This window comes from Trematomus bernacchii, unplaced genomic scaffold (assembly GCF_902827165.1).
Source record: "Trematomus bernacchii unplaced genomic scaffold, fTreBer1.1, whole genome shotgun sequence".
NCBI classification, from domain to species: Eukaryota; Metazoa; Chordata; class Actinopteri; order Perciformes; family Nototheniidae; genus Trematomus; species Trematomus bernacchii.
Genome location: NW_022987564.1, coordinates 15,926,677 through 15,950,009, shown reverse-complemented (window position 1 = coordinate 15,950,009; position 23,333 = coordinate 15,926,677). Strand labels below are relative to the sequence as shown.

Here is a 23,333-nt window from a genome sequence, read left to right as displayed (position 1 = left end):
TATTGGTGTCTTCAATAGCTGTCGTTCCTTACATTTTAAAAAATGGTGGTTATTGCGCATGCCTAATAACCTCAGCATCCCTGGTTTAAATTCGGCCTGTGGTCATCTTTATCCAGGCCATGGCCCTCTCTCTTGCTTTCCCATTTCTACACTGTCTTCTGTCAAATAAAGATTAAAGTTATAGTAAAATATAATGTTCCCCCTTAAAAATGTGAATTGACAGTCATGATAGAATACATGATTTCCTTGACCACTTACAATGAAATTGACTTTCCACTGACACATTTATAATAGCTTATACTGATATTGTCAAGAAAACTTCCGAAATGAGGCAGAATGGTGTGATTATTTAGGGTTTTTTGACTGTATGTGGAGCAGATGAGAAATAGTACTTGATGGGGACTTGCAAGTGGGAAAAGTTGAACCGAACAATATTCTGTTATTGTTAGGTAAATATGACATATTCATAGGAAGTGTCTTGAACTCATACAGTGGTTAAACGACCCAGCTATGTACAACTTCTGGATATTTAGTTTTGGTTCTTGGTTTGTTATCATGCGTTATCATTCGTCTGAGTTTGTCCTTCCCATGTTACACTCTCCCTTATTGTAATGTCTAAAAATATCCAATAAACATGCTGACCCCAGGCTCTGGCGCTGATTCATAGGGCCCTGATGTGATTGCCCACTCACCAATGTTTTAAATGAAATAAGCTTTTATTACGTGAACTGCTAAGTATGATTAATCGGCCATAATCTCATTACACTGTAGCCTGTTTATTGCCCGACCCACTACTGACCCTCCCCTTAATGTGGTCTACCTGCCTGTTATCGTCACTGAGCATAGTCTGCCAGGTCAGTTCAGGAAATGCTGACGGAGTGAATGAGCGATTTCATAATTGAAGTTGAGTTGTTATTGATGTAGATCAGCTGTCACTTACGCACTTACCTGTTTTCTATCTGGTTATATTTGTATCTATTTATAATTCGTCATGACCCAAATTCCCTTTAATCAATTTTCATTGTCTACCTCAAGTTTCAATCATCAAATGAAAGACCGCCACATCTTGACTAGTTTATCTAATGTTATCTCTAGTTGTTGTTTTTGTATGTTCTTATTGGTGGCAATATAAATGATAGATGGTTCAAATCAATCAGCAATATACTCCAACTTTTTAACCAACCAAAGTTTGACTAAGCCATTTATGATATATTACATCATAGTTTTTCTTATCTGAGTTTAATTGATTTTCTGTCCCACAGGTAAGAGCACCTTAGGATCTGATGGGCGGTTAGAAGCCGAAGTTAAAGGGATTACTCTTGGCTGTCGGACACAGAAGTTTCAAAAGGGATCACCTGGCTGGCGCCCAACACCGCTTCCCAAAAACAGCAGGACCTATCAAGATACATCGGTCCAGCTTTCACGGCTTGTAAACTTACCATGGAGCCAACAAATCTTGGGTAATACTGCATTGTTGTAGGCAAACAGCTTATGGGTTTGGCAGCACCCTTTGTGCGGTTTCAGAATACTACCATTTGAGTTTGTTTGCTTGACTTCTAAAATACATTTGGGGAGTAAGCCTGGGAGGAGATTTCATCAGTGATTTTAGGGTTGACATGAATTGCCCAACCATCTTTCAATCCAACGTTAATGACCTCCATTCATGGTGTTCTTCAAAACACAGCTAAGGCGGGGGAGGATTGTCTTTTGTCGAGGAATAAATTGGACTCAGGCCGAAAATGGCCAGAGACGTGAGTCCTCTGAGCCTCAAGCCTCTGTCTGCAAGACACCAGAAATGGCTTGGACCTTCTCTGGGGTGTATCCTCCCCTTCTTCCCTCGACGTCTTCTAATTTTCTACTACTTTCTGTCATGTGCAGTAGCAGCAACAGGAAGTTTGCCTAGTATAGAGTATGACTATGGGATTAGCCCCAAATTTGTCTGCACCCCAATTCCCCCAGAAGCAGACCCCAGCTGTTACTCCCCACCCAGTGTTCCCCATGGGCCAAGCAATAACGGCAACACTAATGGTCACAATGGCAGCAGCCGGCGAGGCATGATGTCCGACGAGGCCAAAGCCACCATCTTGCACATGCGTGAGAGCTTAGTGAGGCAAAAGGAGACCATCCTGGACCAGCGAGAGACCATCAGGGAGCTGACCGCCAAGCTCACCTTGTGCGAGAGCTTTGGTGGTCACCATGGCACAGATCACCATGAAAACCGTCACGACAACCATCACGATACTCATGACAACCATCATGATGACCACCATGATGATCACCATGGGCCTCACAGCACCCACCACACGCCTTCATCGTCACACCATGGGACGTATCACCCTAGTGATCACCACTACCCCCATGGCAGATCAGACCCGCACAGATCAGACCCCCACAGCAGGAAGGGTTCGTCGTATGGAAAACACAGCTCCTTCTCCCCTGAACAGACGGGCAAGACACTGCAGACATTGAAGGAAAGACTTGAAAGTTTGCAGGTGAGTGCAAAGATCTGAAATGCATGCTTTGCAATTCAAAGAGGTATTTTTTGCATCACAGGTAGGAAATAAACACAGAAATTAGTTAGCTACCTTTTGGATAGTCGGGTTTATATATATATATATATATATATATAAGGTTGCCTCTTGTGTAGAGTTTTAAAGTTTTCGATTCTGTTTACAATGTCAACCAGAAGTAAATAAATGGGTGTCATCTGCAAACAAAACAAACTTTAGCATTATAGACATGTCGCTAATATAATTTATCTTAACATATTTACCAAAAAAACTACTTTGGACCCCTTATGTAATGGGCAACAAAGAGTTGAATCAGTTAAAAAGTTAATCAACTACATAGGCATAGGTTTGCAGCAAGGTCAAGTTTATTCTTATTTATTTATGTATTTTTGATTAACCTTACGTTGGTGCTCCAGGGTTCTGCTCTTTCTCAAGTTGCTTCCTACATACGTTGTTAAATATATATTTTTTAATTAGTCAAATAGTTTTTTCCCTTAACTATACAAAAATGCTGAAGGGCTAGCAAGGCACAGCGATCTTCTAAATGTATTCATATGGCTGTAATTAAAGCCGTGATGCTTCAGGTGAAAAGGGTAAACATTCTGTGTGAGCTCCGGAAGGAGGACTTACTCCACCTGCGCTATACAAACATGTTTGAGATGCTTGGTAATTTGTAAGCCAGGAGAGGCTGAGAAGTCTGCAGGGAAGCCTATCAAAGGTTTGACTTAATTGGGGTCATATCTTGCGTCATTAAGGGTCAAAGGCTCAGTTGCTGAATAAGCTGTAAGTGCCTGCTGCTGCCAAAATACTGTAAAGAGGAAGTGTTTCATCAAGGCATGGTAACCCATTGGATACTGTTAGAGTACAATGCATTCAATTTTGTGGTGGCATAGTTTTTAAATTGTTAGTTTCACTTTAAGTGGATAATCTGTAGTTTTGGAAAAATCTAACATTTTTAGTAAGATTGAGAAGTTGGGGGAAAACCTCTGAAACACACATGAAGACCAATCCATGATAGTCATTGTCAGACCACTAAAGAAAATATCACAGCTGTTTGTCTGTTGTCTCTGAGCCATGTTCTCCCATAGGACTTCCGACTCTTGATCTCCCTGCTGGATATCAGTAGCAAGAACTCAAACAGGAGGCTAATCTAAATTAATTAGCCCTCACCCCTGACTTTAAACAACTACTGTATCCAACTATCACGTGTTGGAGTGAGACCAGTAAAGCTCAGAAAAGGAATAGGGAAGGTTCTGAGAAATTGTTATCTCTACATGAACTTACTGTTGATTCATCCTTGTTCATTCGCATGAGGTTAAGTATTTGTTTTTTTTGGCAAAACCAGGCTAAGTAAGTTAACTTTAAGTCGTTTTAAATGGTCACAGGCCAAAACCACTGTTTCAGACATCTAAAAAAACGTTTACAGACAGAAGAACTTTAGTAGCGGTTTCCATTTCTCTCTAAGAATTGGTATTTTTATTGTAAACATCGCACAGTTTACAAAAGAAAGTGGTACATTCTCAATAATTTGAGTTTCAGCACCTATAACAAGGGATGCATGTGGTTCTGTCTTGCTTAGTTTACAACATTTAATGATGCTGGTGGCATACAGCGAGACTAAACCCCTACTGCCCGCTGGCCTGTGAAATCCATGTTTTCAGTGCAAGTGGTCTCATGGAAAGTGTTGCCAGAAATCCCCTTCAATCTTCCTGAGAAGGTGTAAGACAAAACAGAAGCCGAGCCACGATTTAGCTTTCGTCACTCCCCCCTCTAACAGGATGTCTACACCTCTAGCCTCTGGCTATGCGCCGAAGGGCGCTAGCCAACCTCCCATTCAATTAGTTTCATCCTGCCTGACGAGGCTTTTAATCATTGCGTGCGCTGGCAGGGAACAAAGCCGGATTCGTTGGTGATGAAGACAAGGATGAGCAAAGGAGAAGAGGGAGGGACAGAAACTATTTTCCTGCAAGTTATTCCATATTTCTACTTTCAAAAGCAAATAACTCAATTTATTGCAAACATATTTTCTTCTTTATTTCCTTCAAACTGAGAGCCAATTATTGATGCATGAGAGTTTATCCTTCACCTTGGAAAATAGTGGTAAACAAAACAATTACAGCCCATCGTCCTCTACCTTTCTTTTTTATCCAACATTTTCATCAGCATATCATGTTTGCTCAGTTGTCTTGTCACTTGTAGGATATCTACATTGTGGCTTGAAATTCAACAATAAGAGTTCAAATTCCAAGAATAACTTTGTCAAATGTACAATGTTTGTGTTCAGACCAAGATGTTGTGTACTGTATGTGACAGTGGTCTGTTTAATAAGGTATTTCCTCTGATACATTATCTTCTTCTCTTGTTACTTCCTTAGAGAAAGTTCATATTAATGATGATGATGTTAAAGAGGGAGGGGAGGATTTGATCTATGGTGGAAGCTTTCCTTATCACTCTCTTGCAATATTTAAAAAACACTGACTTGTAATGTGAAACTGCTTTACTTTAGTTTTATAATAACGCGGTCAAAATGTTTCTGATATCAGAAGACCTCTGTGGATAATTTAGCCCCTACTATAAACGAATAACAAAAGAAGGAATCCTAACTGGGACAATCTGACTGCAATTAGAGCCATAGTAGAGATCTTCACCTGCGTCCAGCATGTCTTTGCATCATGATACAACTATTGACGTGAGTGACATAGGACATCAAACAAACAAAGTTAAAAGACATTACTGCTGTATATTCCTGTGGTAGAAATGGTATTTTGCATTAAATAAATCCCCCAATTCTGGGGGGTTTACAGCTGAGTAAGAAAGTAGAATTTGTGGATGAAAAAAGGTTAAAATTGTGCCGAAAAGGCTCAACAAACAGTTTTTTAACTGTCTGATTCGAAATACATCAGATGTGGGGCCTTTTTGCATCCACTGTATGCACAGAGTCAGATATTCTGACTTGTGTGTTTGTACTTCTGCAGGCCAGGAACTCCTCCAGCTCCTACTCCAGCTCCCTGAGAGAACTCCTCCAGCGGAAGATCACCGCCCTGGAAGAGCAGCTGAACAGCTACTACAGGGATCACCATGACGATCGCCATGATGACCACCACGACGACAATCACGGCAGCAGCCACACCGAAGACCACCATGATGACCATCATGGTGTCACTGGTCACCATGGAACTGGTCACAATGACAACCACCACGATGACCACCAAGGCCCTGGTCACCGTAATGACCACCACGATGAACACCATGGTACTGGTCACCGTGACGACCACCACAATGACCACCGTGGGACTGGTCCTCGTGATAACCACCATGACGACCACCACAATGACAACCGTGGGACTGGTCCCCGTGATAACCACCATGATGACCGTCATGGTACCGGTCACTCTGACCACGGCAGCCATCCTTACAACCAACATGGTAGCCACCGGAACAGTCCTCGCACTGGTCCCCATCATCGCCATAACAACCACCACAACAGGCGATCGAACACTCGGCAGCCTGGGAACTATGGCTCCCATCGCAGCACCCACCATGGTGACCACCATAATGACCAATATAATGATCACCACAATGATCACCACGGACCTGGTTACCACGATGATTACCACGATGATCACCACGATGATCACCACGATGATCACCATGACTATCATCTCGGACCTGGTTACCACGATGACCACCACGCGCCTGGTTACCACGATGACCATCATGAGTATCACCACAGACCTGGTTACCACCACGATGATCACCATGAGGATCTCCATGATAACCACCACGGCACCAACCATCACGACGACCATTATGATACTGATCATAACCCTCCGCAGCTGCCCTCCAGCAGCAAAGAGACAACTCTGCGGGGCGCAGGCCACAGCAAGCTGGAGGCAGTGCTCAACAAACTACACCATGGCAACACTGATCTTGGTACATACACGCACACACACACTGTACAGTTTAGGCTCTGTTTTAGTCATTGCTTGATAAATATAAATAGTAAGACAAGTATACTGTATAGTCAATGAGTAACGAAAACTGCTATAGAAATCTGCCTGGAGCGGTTACTTCATGAAACAGATGTTCAAATGAAACCAAGCGCTGGTAGGAGAAAGGTACATGTAGTCCTAACTGGATCTAAATGTTGCACCTTCTGTCTCACCAGGAAATAGCAAAAAGCTAAAGAGCCCCAGCGCTTTCATGCTCGACTTTCCCATGAAGACAAACTACATGTATGCTAGGATGAAGCGGGCGGTGGTCAACGAAGTCTTCGCCATGACCATCTGCCTGTGGCTGAAGGCAGGAGAAGGGCCTGGCCTCGGTACTCCCTTCTCCTACGCTGTGCCTGGACAAGCCAACGAGCTTGTGCTCATCAAATGGGGCACCAACCCAATGGAGTTGCTAATCAACGACAAGGTAAAAGCAACAACATATAAATCCTGAACAGTTGGAAGGACAGAAAATGTTGAGAACCCTACACTTAGAAACTCTTTGTAACTTCTAACATTACATTCCAAAGCAACAAAGTGCAATAAACCACAAAGATAAAAACTCAGAACAACAAGAAAATGCACTCATATTTGCTGGGTCATTTGTTTCAAATGGGCTTTGTTGCATGGTTCGGTTTAATGCCTAAGGTAATAGTGAAACAGATGAGGTTTCAGTTTGCGATGGAGGATATGTAGACTTGCTGTGCTCCTGATGTCAGTGCGGAGCTTGTGCCCCCATTTTGGAGCCAGGATAGCAATCAGGCGTATTTTAGTTGAGGGGTACCTGGGTCCATCTCGCAGTGAGGGAGTAGCAGGCCGATTGGTTGAATATTGGAGCGAAGTGCATGTGGTTGAGTGTAGGGCAGGAGTGTCAAACTCAAGGCCTGGGGGCCAAATCCGGCCTGTGACTTCATTTTCTATGGCCCCACAAGAGCTTGCAAAGAATATAATATGTTTATTATACGTTTACAGGCCGATTTACAGAAGCACGTTGCCCATAAACTACATGTCCCACAATGCATCTCAAATCTTACATTTTTCTCAGAATTTGACTTTTTTTTCTTCAAAATATGCCTTTTTTCTTATTAGTTGCCTTTTTCTCAGAATTTGCCTTTTTTTCAAAATGTTACTTTTTTTAAATGTCAGAATTTGGCTTTTCTTTTTAAATCATTTTGTGACATTCTCACTGAAAAGACTTGCAATTATTTGCCCTAGATTTCTTCTTTCAGACGTAGTTAATTATGAAGTTATTACCCTATCCGAAAAGAATCCAATGCAGAGGCAATAATGTAATATAATACGTTATTTTATATATATTAAATATTTATATATGTATTTTTATATAGTCTTAAAGTTACAACCGGCCCTTTGAATGCAACCATAATGTTAATGTGGCCCGCGATGAAATTGAGTTTGACACCCCTGGTGTAGGGTTTAACTGCATGTAGGAAGGACTGGATCCCTTCACAGCACGGTATGCCAGTACCAGTGACTTGAAGCAGATTCGGGCAGCCAGTGGTAGCCATTGAAGGAAGCGGAGAAGCATTGTAGCAAATTAAAGTTCACGCCTGTTTGTGGCGGGTGGTCCCTAATGATTCTGCTAGAGAAAACACTGGTGCTGCATTTTGGGATTAAAAATGTAGGACCAACAAGTTCTTATGATTGGATCTTCCGCTTCTTTAAGCTTTATGAGACCTGCGTATATAGTATATAGTTCTCACACATTCGTGCCCCGGGGTGTTACTAATCTGTGAGGTGTGATAGTCACAGCTCAGACAGAGAGGACAGAATCACCTCACCAGGGGAGTTCAGAGCTACAAGGACAGGGCAGCAGAATAGTTTCCTGCTTTCAGTCATTAGCCGCTTTCACACCAAGTACTTTGCCGTACTTAGTGCCGTGCACTAAGTACACCGGAATAAGTTCCCTGAGGGAAGATTACGCAAATGAGCCGCTGACGTCACTTCGTCTTCTTCTGCTTTGGGTTTACTGGCAGGCCGCAAACAACTTCACGGTGTATACTGCCGCCCGAAGTCCCCGGCCGGAAGTCCCCGGAGTTGGGGACTTTGTGTTGCCATAAGTTATTCTCTCTCCGTTGGTGCCCCGCGCACCAACAGACAGAGCTAATGCTAATGCTAATAATGCTAATGCCACAAATCCAATGGCGGCTTCACAAAACTTTTCAGAGTTTTACGGGGCGTGGTTTGTAATTCGCCCAGCCAATAGAAATTGGTACTTTTTTGGTACCACCTCTCTAGCAGGCACTAAAAATGTGGGTAAAAGTTCCCGGCACTAAGTACTCTTTTTGGTGTGAACGCAACATAAGGGGTACTAACGGAACTAAACGGGAAAAGTACGGGGAAAAGTACTCCGGTGTGAACGCGCATAATGGTTACTCAGGCCAACTTGTCAGTAGGCAGTGGAAGGGAGATGTAAAAGATGTCTAAGTGAATAAAACAATGTATGACACAAGGTGAAATAGAAGTTTTAAGCACGTTTAGCATTGTCGCTCTATTGCTGAGTCTCAATTAATATACTATTGTGCTTTTATAAACTTGCAATTTTGAGTGCACCTTAAGTACCCAGATGGTGGACTTATAATGGTCAAGTGTAGTGTACAATACTGGACACATCTAACCCTCAACAATCACCATCTTAGCTACGTTACAGGTGTTACCACCCACACATGTGAATGATATGGTGGACAAAGCACTATAGAAAAAAAATGTAGACATTGTTAGTGTTTTTTTTTTACTTATAATATACGTACAACTACTGTCTTGGAAATAATCCACCATTCTGATTCTGATTCATTCATTTAATTGGATTATATGAGCGGTCTGTAATGATTAAGCACCGTTAGTGAAAACATTAGCCCGCTAGTTAGCTAATTTATTTTCATGAGGGCACAGCTACAGTTTGTGATTTGAGTCAACAGCAGTGTTCGAATTACCCATTTGCTTTCGGGGGAGCCCTATTTTTCAATGCACATCCTGCTACTAAATAGGTCACACGCACGCTCTGTTGACTGGCGCAGCAGCGCAGATGCGATCAATTGCTATAAAAACACTCTGCTACTAGACGTTATTACTGCCAAAGCACAATAACATTTCAGAGAAAATAAATAACAACATGAGGCTACCGTTTCAAAACCAATTGATAGCCATTAGCCAACATTTATTTATTTTTTATGAAAAGCCATGGATACCTTTCATTCCACTCACTCCATCTTTTCTGTGTCCAGTTTCATGTGGCAGGTCATGGGCATCGTCAGGTTCGCTAGTGCAGGTGGCACCGGCGGCTGTGGCCGTTGTTGAAGCCTCTTCAGGCTCCGCATCGGCAGGCCTCTCCCTCGGTGTGGAGCTGTCAAACTCGACCCTAACGCCGCTTACAGCCGGCCAACTAAAAGTTGTTCCGTTCACGTTGTCATTTTTAGACTCCTTCGCTTCTTTGCTTGTGAATACAAAAGCTGCGAGGCTTGGCTGTTTTCGTTTTGTCATATTTTTTTATTACAAAGCCAGAGTTAAACAAATATCAATAATGAACATTTCAACATAACCATAGCAACGTAGCGTAAAGAATGCAGCGCCGCCACGTACAGATGGCAACACCCAGAAATATTCACAAATATAAAACAAATATTCAGAAACTGTAATGAACAATGACTATTATTTATTTCAAGAACTTTTATTTACAGAAACTCAACATTTCTAATCTGTGACACAAATATGCACAATTTTTTTGGGCTCCCCCTATTTATCTCAAAGTCAGCCTTCAGGGGAGCTCCCTCCCTCTTCAGGGGAGCTCCCTCCCTCTTTAGGGGAGCCAAGCTCCCCCTGGCTCCCCCCATTTCGAACAGTGGTCAACAGTATCCATTCAAAATTCCTGCAGTGCCATGTTGTACATGGTGAACTTGCACTGTGTATAAAGGGAAGTATCACAATTAGGCCCTGTATGAATATTTTGCTAAAAGAAGCCTACATGAAAGAATTATAACATGACATGGGTTATAATCAGGGGTGCACATAACTGGTACGCAGGTACGCATGCGCGGCAACAATCTGAAATGCGTACCGTCACTTGTGTCACAAAGCGCATTTGCGTACCGACGTAAATGTGAAGCTTTTCCAGAAGGCGGTTAGTTCACCGGACGACAGAGTCGGTCTCCGTGTGCACAGACAGGGCTGCTGTTAACGTCGGTCTGTACAGCAGCCCTGCGCTAAAACAGCTGATCACAACGTTCACACGCGCCGCGGTCACGAAGCTCTGTACTCCACTGACGCCACCCCCCCCCCCCCCCCCCCCCCGTTAACAATCGTGAAGCGCTGTACTCCACTGACGTACAACCTACAAACTAAAGTTAACTAAATTATGAAATTATTCTATTGGGCTTTTTATCTTTTATTCCCGGATAAGCTGATATCGGAGGACAGCTTTTCTTTCCTTCCTTGCCCTAGTTCTGTTTGCTGTGAGCTAAACAAACAAATCAGCAAAGCAAGTAATCTGATTACTGTAATTGATTGGCCTAATTTTCTGTAGGAGTGACATTACAAGGAGGGATACACTGTCATGTTTGCTTCCCAATCAGATAAATGACACAATATGCAGATGAATCTCTGTCTGCAATTGATTGTAATAGTTAATGAGGATGAAAAGTGAAGATGAAGAGTTATTTTATGGGGCTCATCCAATAAAGGTTCGTCATGGAAATTAGTTTTCACAATGATTTAGTGATGTTTACCAAAAGACTCCTACAGATGGAAGAAGAGGAACGTTCCCTGTCCTCACCTTTAATGGCATGTTTGTCTCTGTTTACCTGTGTTTTTAGGCAGTGACGTTGCCCATAAGCATGACGGATGGGAAATGGCATCATTTATGCGTAACGTGGACGACACGTGATGGTGTCTGGGAGGCCTACCAGGACGGGGTGAAGAAAGGCTCGGGGCAAAACCTGTCAGGCTGGCAACCCATCAAATCAGGAGGGACCTTCATCCTGGGCCAGGAGCAGGTAAGACATACGGTATGCTTTTCTAGAAAAGATCCAGTATGTACAAACACAGCTGAATCTTTTTTTTTTTTACCTTTTCTTTTTGTTACCTTGTATTGCCTATACACACAGAGGCGGGGGGTTTTGAGTCAATAATTTGCACTTCAATATGAATACTTTCTTAAAAAACGTTAGAATTCTGCATTAGTATTCTTCTAACCCAAAAAGCAACTTTCTTCTACTGGAAAAAGGTCTATTTTTCTTTATCTTTTGCATTACGAATGAAGGCATCGGCCAATCACGTTGCACATTGCGGATGTCGTTTTAACATAACATTAATTATAGTATTGTAGGATAGTGTTATAATTTGATATTTGTTATCATTTTCAATCTTGACCTGCTCCTTGCTTGTCCTCACAGGACACGATGGGAGGCCGCTTTGACATCACTCAATCCTTCATGGGAGGGATGTCTGATCTCCAGTTCTGGTCCAGAGTTTTGACGTCTAATGAGATCCACACCCAGGCGACCTGCGCAGGGCACCTAGTTGGTGATGTGATGTCCTGGTCCGAGGAATCAGTGGAGCTTCACGGAGGGCTCGCCAAGCTCCCCTTTGAACCCTGCCATTAACAACTATCACTGGACCCCAACACAGAGAGATAGCATCATCATCCTGACATTTTCCGTTTCATGCCCATACCACATATTTGAGTGGGAAAATGTTATTTTGTCATGGATCAAAGATGGGGGAATGATTTTTCTCCTCGCTTGCAAGCTGAGCCTTGGGCAAGAGGCAGAGCAGGAGGAGTTATTTTGCTTGTCCTATATATTTTTGCCATTCCTGTCCGATCTTTCTGCCTTCTCCACCTACACCCTCTTTTCTTCGCTCTGAGGCTTCAGCTAGACAACTTTGAAAGCTCCAAAGTGCGCAGGGCTTTGGATTTGCCGGCTGTGTGGTCATGACTATAGGTGCTCTGAAGGATCCAGAACACATAATAGGATTGCTTCCATCAGAACAGGTCCAAAGGTTTCTTGTGGCCATCGGCTCACCCGCACTAGCTTGGTTTCTTTTTTGCTATGTGAGCAACACAGACTGTACAGGAGGTGAAAGAGTGGCTTAAGGGCGCAGGATACAAATAAAGCCACACTGAGAGATGATTGGTGATGATTCATACACGTTCCTCGAGTACTGACATCCAATATCTGCTCAATGATTTGTGGAGAAAAAAGAGAAATGCTGTTGCAGGACTTTTTTACAATCGTCAAACTAAGCTTCTGTATTATTTTGATATTGCACGTTGAGAAGTTGGCGGATTGTTTTTTATTAGTATTTCATATTGAAAACTTAAAAAAAAAAAAAAAAGTATTTCATTTGTTACGTGTGCTCCATAACCGTAAGATTGCAGTACTGAGTATGATGTTTTAAACTTTAAGAAAAAAAAAGATCACTATGTCTGTAAGTGGATCTATGTCTCCGTTACATAAGAGCACTGGGCTCAATGTCAGACATGACATGGTGTGGCCAGGACTCACATGACCGCACCAACTCAGTTTAAAATGTCCCTTAAGATGTCACCGCGGTAATTCTGTTGTCCCCTGGCTACCGGTGGCTTACAGCAGGATTTACATGTGGACAACCTTTCTGATCCTGCCTATTTCCGACCAGCTCATGGCAGCCACACACACACACACACACTCGCAAAAGCTCAGAAAAAAATAAAGAGGTGAAAGGAGACATTATGGATTTCTGTTTGTAGCTGCAACTTAAAAAAAAAATAACAAAAGAGGTTTTTGTCCATGTAAATTATATCGGATAATCTGTTTTTAATTATTAAAATAATTAATTTTGGCATTCCTCACATTGTAAATAAGTACATAGCAATTTCTTAAGGCAGTGTTAACCCTGTGGTTATTTTAAGGTACATTTTTGGGTGTTTATTATGTGTTTATCATCCTATTTTCTCTGAGTTAAACTCAGAGAGTATGAGCTCTCTTTATTGATAGTAGAAAGGGGTATCTGTTGTTGCCATGGTAATAGAATCTCTCAGCATCAGGTCCACATCATCGCACACAGCTGTACATATCTGCAAAATGTTTTCTTCCACTGTAATGCCAAGACGAGCAGCACTTTAAAACCTTGCTCCTGTTTTTGTTCTACAGACTTCAGTTTATACACCTCCTGCTTCAACTGTGTAGTTCGTAAGCTGCTTTTTAACAAATAAGATATACAACTTTATGCATGAAGACTTGCTGATTCTCGCCTTTGGTGTAAACTTGAATATCAATTAGGTTTCTTTTTTTGTTATGTTTATTTGTGTGTCTTTGGCTGTAAATATTCAAAGTATTACAGTGTGTTCAGTCTACACTCCCTCCCTCATGTTTAAGCCAAAACTATAAAATAACTATAAAAGAATAAATAATATGCGCTGTAAATAATGTCAAATACTTGTAAAAATGTCAGGATTTTGAATAAAATATTTCAAATATTTCTGAATTGGAAACGGTCTACAAACTAATTTATTTTTCAAATTTCGCACTGACAATATCAAGTAGCAATTATGGTAAACACAGCCATGATTAAAAACCAAAATAAGTGCCACTCCAGGTGATAAGTGTAAGGGTAAATATGAATGTATCAGTATAACATCTTCGAATTAAAGTATTTGTCGATTTAGCTTTTTGTGCATGTACATGCCTTGATTGGACTCCTTTGTTTACATTATGAAAGCATTGTGTAACACTGGCGCTTCTATTGGCTATAAACCAACACATTGTAATAAATAGGCTAAGGGGCGGGACAAGTCTAAGTGGTTAACCAATCCCAACAACGCTGGCCAGCGTGAAAAAAGCATATGGTGAAAAGAGGTGGAGGCAGTATAAGGAAAATACAGGACTTTTTGAACATTAAAGGTCTCCTATTATACTGTTTTTCATCAATATATTATAGGTCTCGGATATATACGAAACATGTCTCTGAAGTGTTTGGCTCTAAATACCAAACAGATCACCCATTGTAGCATCCCATAATCCCCTCTGTTTCAGCCCTGTTTCAAAAGTGCTGATTCTCTGTCTTTTACTTTAGATGAAAATAAGGAGCCACTCCCCATGCCCCTCTGAGAGATATTTGGTTAAAAAACCCACAATGGAGCTCTAGGAGGAGATTCAGGTGATAAGGTGGGGGGTGTTACCTTGGTAGGCCAAGCCAAAAAATCGTTATGACATCATAAAGTGGCCAAAATCTGATCAGCTCATTTTCAGAGAGGTTTTTATATAAATGGATCAGGACAAAAAGTGAGCAAATCTTTTTTCCTGAAACCTTCAGAATCTCTTTACACAGAGGGGACACATGTTTATGTATAACATTCATGAAAAAGTGGATTTTGCATAATAGGTGACCTTTAAAGGATGTAAACATGTCACAGTAGAGGCACATAATACAAAAATGAACCTGAAAATGAGCATCATAGGGCCCCTTTAAATAATCAGCAACATGATGGAAGGACTTCCATGGTAGAGAGTTAAACTGAACATCAGCTGCTGAACTCTTCAGTTGTTTGGTTATCAGACAGTTGTGCTTTGCATATGGCTGGAGTGCAGCCAGTACTATCATGTGAGATAATTTTACATTATGGAACACTGGGCTGTTCTTTTGTTCCTGCTTCTGAGGAACAAAGGCTTGGAGGTATTAAAACAACATAAGGGAAACTGTTAACCCGGAGCTATTGTGCATACATGCATTCACTAAAATCAAACTATCATGCCGCCGGTTGCTGATGAAACCATGAAAGTCAACAATGGATCTGCTCTGCTGGAGGTGAAACCAAAGGAAGCATCTACAGAAAAAAGTAATTTCTTTATAATTTTTTGGCAAAGTGTTTCTTGCTGCACTAACATGTATGCATTTCAAGTTCAAATGTGTATAATTTAAATATATACATACATTTAAATATTTCTTAACACAGCCAAATACTTTATCTTAAAGGAACTTTGGAGTGCTTACAAACTCAGTGTTTTGTATTCATACTGTTATCCTTTGAAAATGGTTAAGTTTAAGAAGAATAATGCTGTTGATCCATAAAATAATCAGCTACTCGTGTAATAAACGTTTTCATTTTCTCTTTTAAAATGCAGTTATAAACAGTGATATTGATATAGGGACCGCTGCAGAATATCATGCAATCTAATGCAATCTAGTCCATCAGAACACCTTCTGTCTTGAAATCCATTGTTAGGCTTAAAATATGTCTTATTTTGTCTCAGGCTGGTTGAGTCGGTACAGACAGCTGGCTCATTACTTCTCTCTGCTCTGCTTTCTGCTCATCATGGTCACTCTCCTGCTGACTCTCAGCTGTGAGTATTTCATCACAGTTTGACTTTTAATACTGACCCCATGAGTAGGCACAATTTCTATAACTTATGTTAATTTGTCATATTAATCAAATTAATCCAGTGTTATCTATATAGCCCAAATTACACATTTGTCTCAGTTGGTTACAGTATGTTTGCGACCGCCTTTGTTTTTAGACCCTGTGGTGTTTAAGCATTTATGTGAAATGAATTGATCTTGTTCAAGGCTTGTCCTCTGCCTTGTCTCATTTGTTTAGGTTTTCCTTTGGATGTCTTGACAATGTTGGATATATTTGATACGTTAAACTATAACAGCAGCCATGACCTGATAATGTCTTCATCTTTGCTTTAAAGAAGTCCAGAACATTCTTTACTGTTGTGCCAGCAGATGTCATTTTGTCATAAATGTAGACTGAATGTCTTCGTTTTGAAGGTTTGAGCGGATCGACTCTTTATGATTCTTCTGAATGGTGCTTTATTTAATTTTACCTCCGTCAGTCAGCTTTGTTTCCTCTCAGACACATCCTTTACTATCCTGTATCCATGGAAACAGGTGATGGGACATTGTGTAACCTAAGTAATTTTCTGTCTTTCTGGTTTGTGTGTGTGTGTGTTTGGTATCGCAGTGGTTCAGATCACCTTCACCTTCCAGTCACAGTCGGCCCTGCAGGAAAACAAACTGAAATATTTGACGCACAGACTGGAGGAGCTGAACCAGTCCTATCGCCTCCTGTTCTCCCAGTATCCCGCTCTGAACCAGTACTGCTCAGTCAGCAACTCCAGCACCGGGGGTAAAGGTGTGTGTGTGTGTGTGTGTGTGTGTGTGTGTGTGTGTGTGTGTGTGTGTGTGTGTGTGTGTGTGTGTGTGTGTGTGTGTGTGTGTGTGTGTGTGTGTGTGTGTGTGTGTGTGTGTGTGTGTGTGCGCGTGTGCGTGTGCGTGTGTGCGTGTGCGTGTGCGCGTGGGCGTGCGCGTGTGTGTGTGCGTGTGGAACATTATCTCAAATGTTTTGGGTGCCAGTCATGTGACTTTCTACTGAGTCACTGTGACTTGACAAAGAAAAGTGACTGTCAATAAGGGTGTGTGTGTGTGTGTGTGTGTGTGTGTGTGTGTGTGTGTGTGTGTGTGTGTGTGTGTGTGTGTGTGTGTGTGTGTGTGTGTGTGTGTGTGTGTGTGTGTGTGTGTGTGTGTGTGTGTGTGTGACTCCAGGGTCAGGGTAGGAGAGTGAGGACATATTTAGAAAGTAAATACACATTTACAATATACAATATTTACGGGTTAGGTTAAGTTTAGACATATTGAAATGGTAGGGTCAGGTTTCGAACTAAAGACTGCATTTTGTCAAATATTCAATGTTGTCGCTTTATTAAAAATCCATAAATTTGGCGGTCAATCACGGAAATTATAGAATTTCCTTATTTAATCCAGAACCAGGGTTGCTTTTGGCTTTATTATGTATTATATTAATTAACATGAGAACCAAAACACACCATTAGGTATTTTTTTTTTTAACTTTGTCTATTTGCATCTCTATACTGTATGTCTCCTAACTTCACCAGAGTTAAACCATTTGCATATTTAATATTAGTAATAAGTCATCAGCTATAAGAATTCATGGTGATACTGTATTATTCAAATAGTTTTTCTATTCACCTGTGGTTTCTCCCCCTAAAACAACAATTTGCATGATTATTACAAAACTGCATAACATGATAGTACTTTTTTGATGTATTAGAAAAATGTTTATCACTACCAGAGCTATAAGAGATGTGGGTTCTGTTAGCATATTTCTGTCAGCTGAAACACTTCTTTTTTTTAACAGACTTACTAATTTGTACTATTTTGAATGGTCTCTTTTCTTTATTTTACCTAAATATTTCAGCATCTACTGTATTTGTCTATTTTCTGTTCTTTAAATGTGTTTCTTTTTTCATATTGTCATTTCTGTTGTCAAAGGGCCATTTTGAGCTTGAAAATGTAAACACATACTGATGTTTTTTTGTATTCTTGTTATTGTTTCTTCTTGTTTTTTCACCCAGAGACAGTGTGCACACCATGTCCAGCCGGCTGGACGCCTAATGGAGGAAAATGTTTCCTGTTCAGTCAGGACAGAGCTGACTGGATCAGCAGCCAGTACCGCTGCATGGCACTGGGGGGGGCTGTGGCCAAAGTGCAGACAGAGGAGGAGCAGGTGCACACACACACACACACACACACACACACACACACACACACACACACACACACACACACACACACACACACACACACACACACACACACACACACACACACACACACACACACACACACACACACACACACACACACACACACACACACACACACACACATACCTACTGTCCTATCATTTTCTACTTCCTGAATCATTGAACCCACTCTGATTGCTTCCAAATACATATTCAATCAATTCAGTGAATTATAATAATGGGTTTTACTGCAAACAGCCTTCTATTCTTAGTATGTATGTGTCTTTCCTGGAACTTCATTGATGATATATTCTGCGTGTGTCCACTTGTAAACATTTGAGATGCTTTCCTTGACATTTTAGCTGTAAGGACACACATTTCACACACCATCAGGGAGAGAAGTTAAGAATAGATTTAAGACTGCTATGAAATATGGAGACGTCTGCAGGAGCAGTCGCAGCTTAAGGTCATCTCAAGTTTTGTCTTTCACTGTTTATGTAACACAGTTTATGTCCTTGATGTTGTTCCCAATAAGGGTGGTGAAATGATGTTTGTAGAAAAGGGGTGATACATTGAAACCTTTCCTGACAAATGGATGACATTTCCTGACATGTTTCTCAGGTGTTTCTGTGGGGGAAGGCCCAGAGTCTGAGCCAGGGAGACTCGTACTGGCTGGGCCTCAGGGGGGGAGGTGGTGACGGGGGCTGGCAGTGGAGTGACGGCTCCCGGGTGGAGAAGGGAGCAGGGTGAGTGATGGCAGACAGGAAGAGGAGGGGGGTTGACCGGGGACAGACGGGGCTCCTGAGGTTAAGGGACACCCTGCCCCACCCTGATCTCTATTCCTGCAACTCAAGAGTTTGGTCACAGGTTGCTGGTTCACCAATAAGGACACACAAGTGATTCCATGTAAAGTTGTTTAACATTTCCTGAGTGAAATACATAGAAATAGGTACAAAAAAATTAACTTCATTCAGTTTGCTCAGGCCTGTATGAAAAACGTTCCTCGTAATTTCAACTTTTTAATAAAAACACGGGAAAAATGAAGTTACAAATAAGATGTAAATAGTAAATTGCACAATAAAATAGACAATAAGGGGGTCTAAATAGGAAGAAAAAGCATAGAATATGTGTTAGGAAATACATTTAAACAGAAAATGTAACAACAAAACATAATTATTTTTTGTAAAGATTGTTTGATTTGGTATTATGTTGGATATATTGTTATATGTAGCATACTGTTTGAAATTTAAAAGGAGTTTGAAGATTTTTGAACTTACTCTTCGATATTAATCATGAATTCTGATCAGAGTTATCCAAGTATTTTCTCATTTTGCATATGTGTAATCAGATTTCCCCTAATAAAGACAGTGGGTGGTTGTATTCATTTTATGATGCATTTTCTTATGGAGGAGTAGTGGTTGCCATGGTAACAGATTAAAGACTGTTTTTGTGTTTTTTTCCCCCTCTGCTTCTCCCTGCAGGTTTTGGGAGCGTGAGCCCGATAACGCAGACAGCAGAGAGCTGTGTGGACGCCTCACCCCGAGAGACGACTACAGGAAGAGCTGGTTCACCTACAAGTGCTCCAACCTACTGAGGAGGGTCTGTGAGAGGAGACAAGCTACTCTACAGTGAGAGGAGAGGGGAGGATAGGAGAGGAGAGGAGAGGAGAGGAGAGGAGAGGAGAGGAGAGGAGAGGAGAGGAGAGGAGAGGAGAAGAGAGGAGAAGACAAGACAAGACCATGTTGATGGTGATTATTATTAGAATATATAACTCAATACAAACATGTCTAAATTAAATCACACTTTTCTTTAACACACAGTAACAATAATGCTGGTAAGAAATCTCCCCAAAAATGCAAAAATAAATATATTTCTGTCCTGTTATTTATCATAAGATAAGTTTTGAATAAAATCGTTACTGTAATGTTAGTGTCTTCTGCTGTTTTTATGATGTTTATTTTAGATGTTTTTAGTTATTATTATTAACCGTTTTGACCACTTTTTCTATTTTATGTATTTGTGCTCATGGCAGAGGATGTTAAAAAAGTATATATGTCTTATAGGTTAATTTTGTATAAAGTGTATGTAGGCTATGTCTGTAAAGCCAGAGAAAAATAAACTATAATGTTCAATATTTAAGCACATGAGGTTTTATGTATGCCTCACACCATTTTTATGCTGCATTTGAATGTGTGTATAACCATTTTGTGTTACAATTATGCTACATTCATCATTTCAAACATCATAATGGCCATCATTAACTGCAGGTATAATCTGTCATACTTTGCTGCTGTTTCCATAGTGCAGTTGTACTTCCTCACTGTGTCCACAAGATGGCGGCGTTGCTCTTTTTAAACACACTTGAAGCGTCATTTCTGTTTCCCAGCATGCACTGCGAGTGATCAGTCCTTCAGACCTAAGGACACAGCGATTATAGCGGAATTTCTCTTTGAAAGGTACACTGCATTTCATATAAATAACTTGCTTTTTACCTCACTAGTACGTTGTTAATAATTGCATTTTAATGTAATTTTTCTTTGTCATTTATGTGTTTGTCCGGGCAAATGGCGGAGATGTGAATAGCGTCCATAGTAACACCTGACCAGGCTTGTCGTTAATGTATCTATATTTATCTCCAACGGTTAACGTCAGCAAACAGTCTTATTATTGTAAATATTGTTTTTATTTTAAATGTAATTGATGTATTACCTGCATTATTGTTATACTTCCCTTAAAAAAGCTAATTGTTAGCTCATACATGCCCTGAATAAATACTGACCGGTGGCTATAACGCTAGCCAAACAATGATTCACTGTTGTATCATGCAAGTGATACCCAACTCCTTTTGAATAAATGTGAATTTGAATATTTCTATCGTTAGTGATAAAAACATACGCACAACTGAAGGTTTCTAACTAGTCACTAGGGTCGTCTGTTTAATTCGGCATCCAAAACAGATACCAATACAAGCATAACATTAGCAAATGTACCATTTTGTGCGGTGTGCTATCCACTGCCCTGCACAGTGTGTTGTGAGGATAAAATGCCTATACAGCAGACCCACTGTCTTTCTGCTATGTCTACTCAATTTGGTCCACTGTTTTTCTTATTGTGTCCAGTCAGTGTGGTTTCAGTCTTGTGTCACATCCTGTTGGTCCTCTGCAGAGATCCAGCAGCCTGAAGATGTCTGACAACATCGATGAGAAGATCAAGAACTACAGGACGGCTCCTTTCGACGCCCGCTTCCCCAACACTAACCAGACCCGCAACTGTTACCAAAACTATCTGGGTAAATAAGATAATGCATTTACTTCACATCCCTACATCTAGTTCATAATGACTGTACCCTATCAATGCTGCTAAAGATTGATGTTATCCCTCAGGCTGTAGTTTTTCAAACCTACTGATGTAAACTGTATCTGCATGTTTCCTTATCACACACATACTGGGGAGTTCCTTTGTTTTGTCTCATGCTAAATCCAGCTCAAACCTTAAACCAAACCATGTGAACATGGACACAGATTAAATCTGCCTATGTTTTTATTTAACTTGGCTATAAGGTTTTATGTGAATGTATTTCCTTATCCTCAACCTCACCTTATTGTTTGATGAATGTGTGGATATAAACTCAGATTTCTAACTGCATAAGCTCAAACTGAAAAAGGTTATTTCTGACATTGTTTGCTTTATTCATTAATTGTAATCCCTTATCTTTTCACCTAAAGGCTTTTTATGTCACATTTACTAAGTATTTCCAATATTCAGTGTGGCGCTTAGGACCCCAAAACAGAGACTGACACAAATAAAGTTTCAATGTGTTTAATAAAGAAAGCTAGTCCAAGGCAGGTACTGAAGACAGGGAGCTGGCTGGCTGCAGAAAGGTCCAAAAACAAAGCAGAGGGAAAACGTCCCAGGCAAAAACTCAAAGATTTGCTCAAAAACTGCAAAGTGAACAAAACTAGACTCAAGGCTGCAGAAAGGCACTCTGGATCGTCGAACAGCATTTAATTCTCTGGCAGAGTAGTGAGGTGAGGGCCAGGCTCTTAAAGAGCAGGTTGATTACAGGTGTGCCTCATCTGCAGCCAGGAGAATACCAGCCACGCCCCCTGTCACACACCAGCCCTGCAGAGAAGGAGAGACAGTAGTGAGGGGTAAAAGGAGCAAACAACAGGAAACAACACAACAACAAAAAACCCATGCATAAACATAACAATTCAGTACATGTAAGATATTTTTTATTTTGTCCTAAGATGTATTGGGTTATTATAATCATTTGTATACGTTGTCATTAGTATAAATTGGTGTCTATCTTTCTTTCTGCCAAAATATCTTATTTTAAAGTGATGTGTTGAGGATAAGAAACTTAGCCTACTGCATCTGCTTGAACTTTGCGTCAAAAACAAGAACAACACTGAATACATTGAACAGTTCCTGCTTTTTAAAGGTGAGTTTAATGTTTTAATCTGCGGAAAAACGAACTGCACCCTCTGTTGATGTAGCAGCAAACTAAAGAGGTGCTACACTTTTATCTCTGTCTCAGACCACCTCAAATATCATTTGTATCTTCATTTAGATTCTTCTCACAGCTCTCTTTCAAAGCTCTTTAACAATTGAGATGTTTGTTCATCTGTAGTACTCATCCCATGCTGATTTTCAGATTTAAAGTACCTGTAGACGCTGTTTTGTGAATCTATTGTGAAACTGAACTACGCAAACATTGAGACTTAAAGGAATTATAATAATACGACCGCAATATGTCGTTCATTCGAATAGAATTTCCTATCAAAAATGTGTTTATTCTTTTGATAAAAAAAAACTGTCAGACTAATGGCTCACCCGAAGTAGCAGCAATGTCAGGGTGTTTATTTCCTGATTTGATTTTCTTCTTCTCTGTGTTCTCTGCAGATTTCCACAGATGTAACAAAGCTCTGTCCGCCAAAGACCAGGACACGGCTCCCTGCGACTGGTACCAGAGGGTCTACAAGAGCCTCTGCCCCGTGAGCTGGGTGCGTTTAAAACTGTTCTTAATGTCAGGAATAAGTTCCCATGTTCACCATAAACATAACATCTTAGTGCTTTCTCTGTTTTGTGCTTTTCTCTTACTCTATGCTGCAGGTTACGAAATGGGACGATCAGTTGGAGGCGGGAAATTTTGCTGGAAAGATCTGAACAATCCTCTGTCTTCATCCAAGTATAATGTGAAAATGCTTAAATGCTGTTTCTGTACAGAAGCGACTAAATAAATTATATAATGTTACTGTGAACCTTGCTGTCCTGCTTTATTTCATCAT

The 23,333-nt window shown here is 40.8% G+C and overlaps 3 protein-coding genes across 4 annotated transcripts; all 3 read left to right on the top strand.

Moving 5' to 3' along the window:
* Positions 1 to 1,739: 1,739 nt before the first annotated feature.
* Positions 1,740 to 12,117, top strand: LOC117477782 (neuronal pentraxin-1-like). The gene is made up of 5 exons (XM_034124524.1): positions 1,740 to 2,492; positions 5,486 to 6,443; positions 6,679 to 6,929; positions 11,329 to 11,508; positions 11,908 to 12,117. Exons 1-5 carry the CDS (start codon positions 1,740 to 1,742, stop codon positions 12,115 to 12,117), a joined length of 2,352 nt encoding a protein of 783 aa, XP_033980415.1.
* A 3,064-nt stretch (positions 12,118 to 15,181) lies between these two features.
* LOC117477781 (snaclec EMS16 subunit beta-like) lies at positions 15,182 to 19,691 on the top strand. The gene is made up of 6 exons (XM_034124522.1): positions 15,182 to 15,332; positions 15,748 to 15,837; positions 16,461 to 16,631; positions 17,872 to 18,023; positions 18,664 to 18,788; positions 19,524 to 19,691. The coding sequence occupies exons 1-6, from the start codon at positions 15,245 to 15,247 to the stop codon at positions 19,672 to 19,674; spliced, it is 777 nt and encodes a 258-aa protein (XP_033980413.1). The 5' UTR covers positions 15,182 to 15,244; the 3' UTR covers positions 19,675 to 19,691.
* Positions 19,692 to 20,404: 713 nt separating this feature from the next.
* LOC117478190 (cytochrome c oxidase subunit 6B1-like) lies at positions 20,405 to 23,306 on the top strand. Of its 2 annotated transcripts, none has more exons than XM_034125133.1 (4): positions 20,405 to 20,498; positions 21,208 to 21,331; positions 22,948 to 23,048; positions 23,158 to 23,306. In XM_034125133.1, exons 2-4 carry the CDS (start codon positions 21,226 to 21,228, stop codon positions 23,209 to 23,211), a joined length of 261 nt encoding a protein of 86 aa, XP_033981024.1. In that variant the 5' UTR covers positions 20,405 to 20,498; positions 21,208 to 21,225; the 3' UTR covers positions 23,212 to 23,306. The 2 variants fall into 2 exon arrangements, with proteins under 2 accessions (XP_033981024.1, XP_033981023.1); XM_034125132.1 differs by having other exon boundaries at positions 20,415 to 20,498; positions 21,162 to 21,331.
* The last annotated feature ends 27 nt before the right edge of the window (positions 23,307 to 23,333 follow it).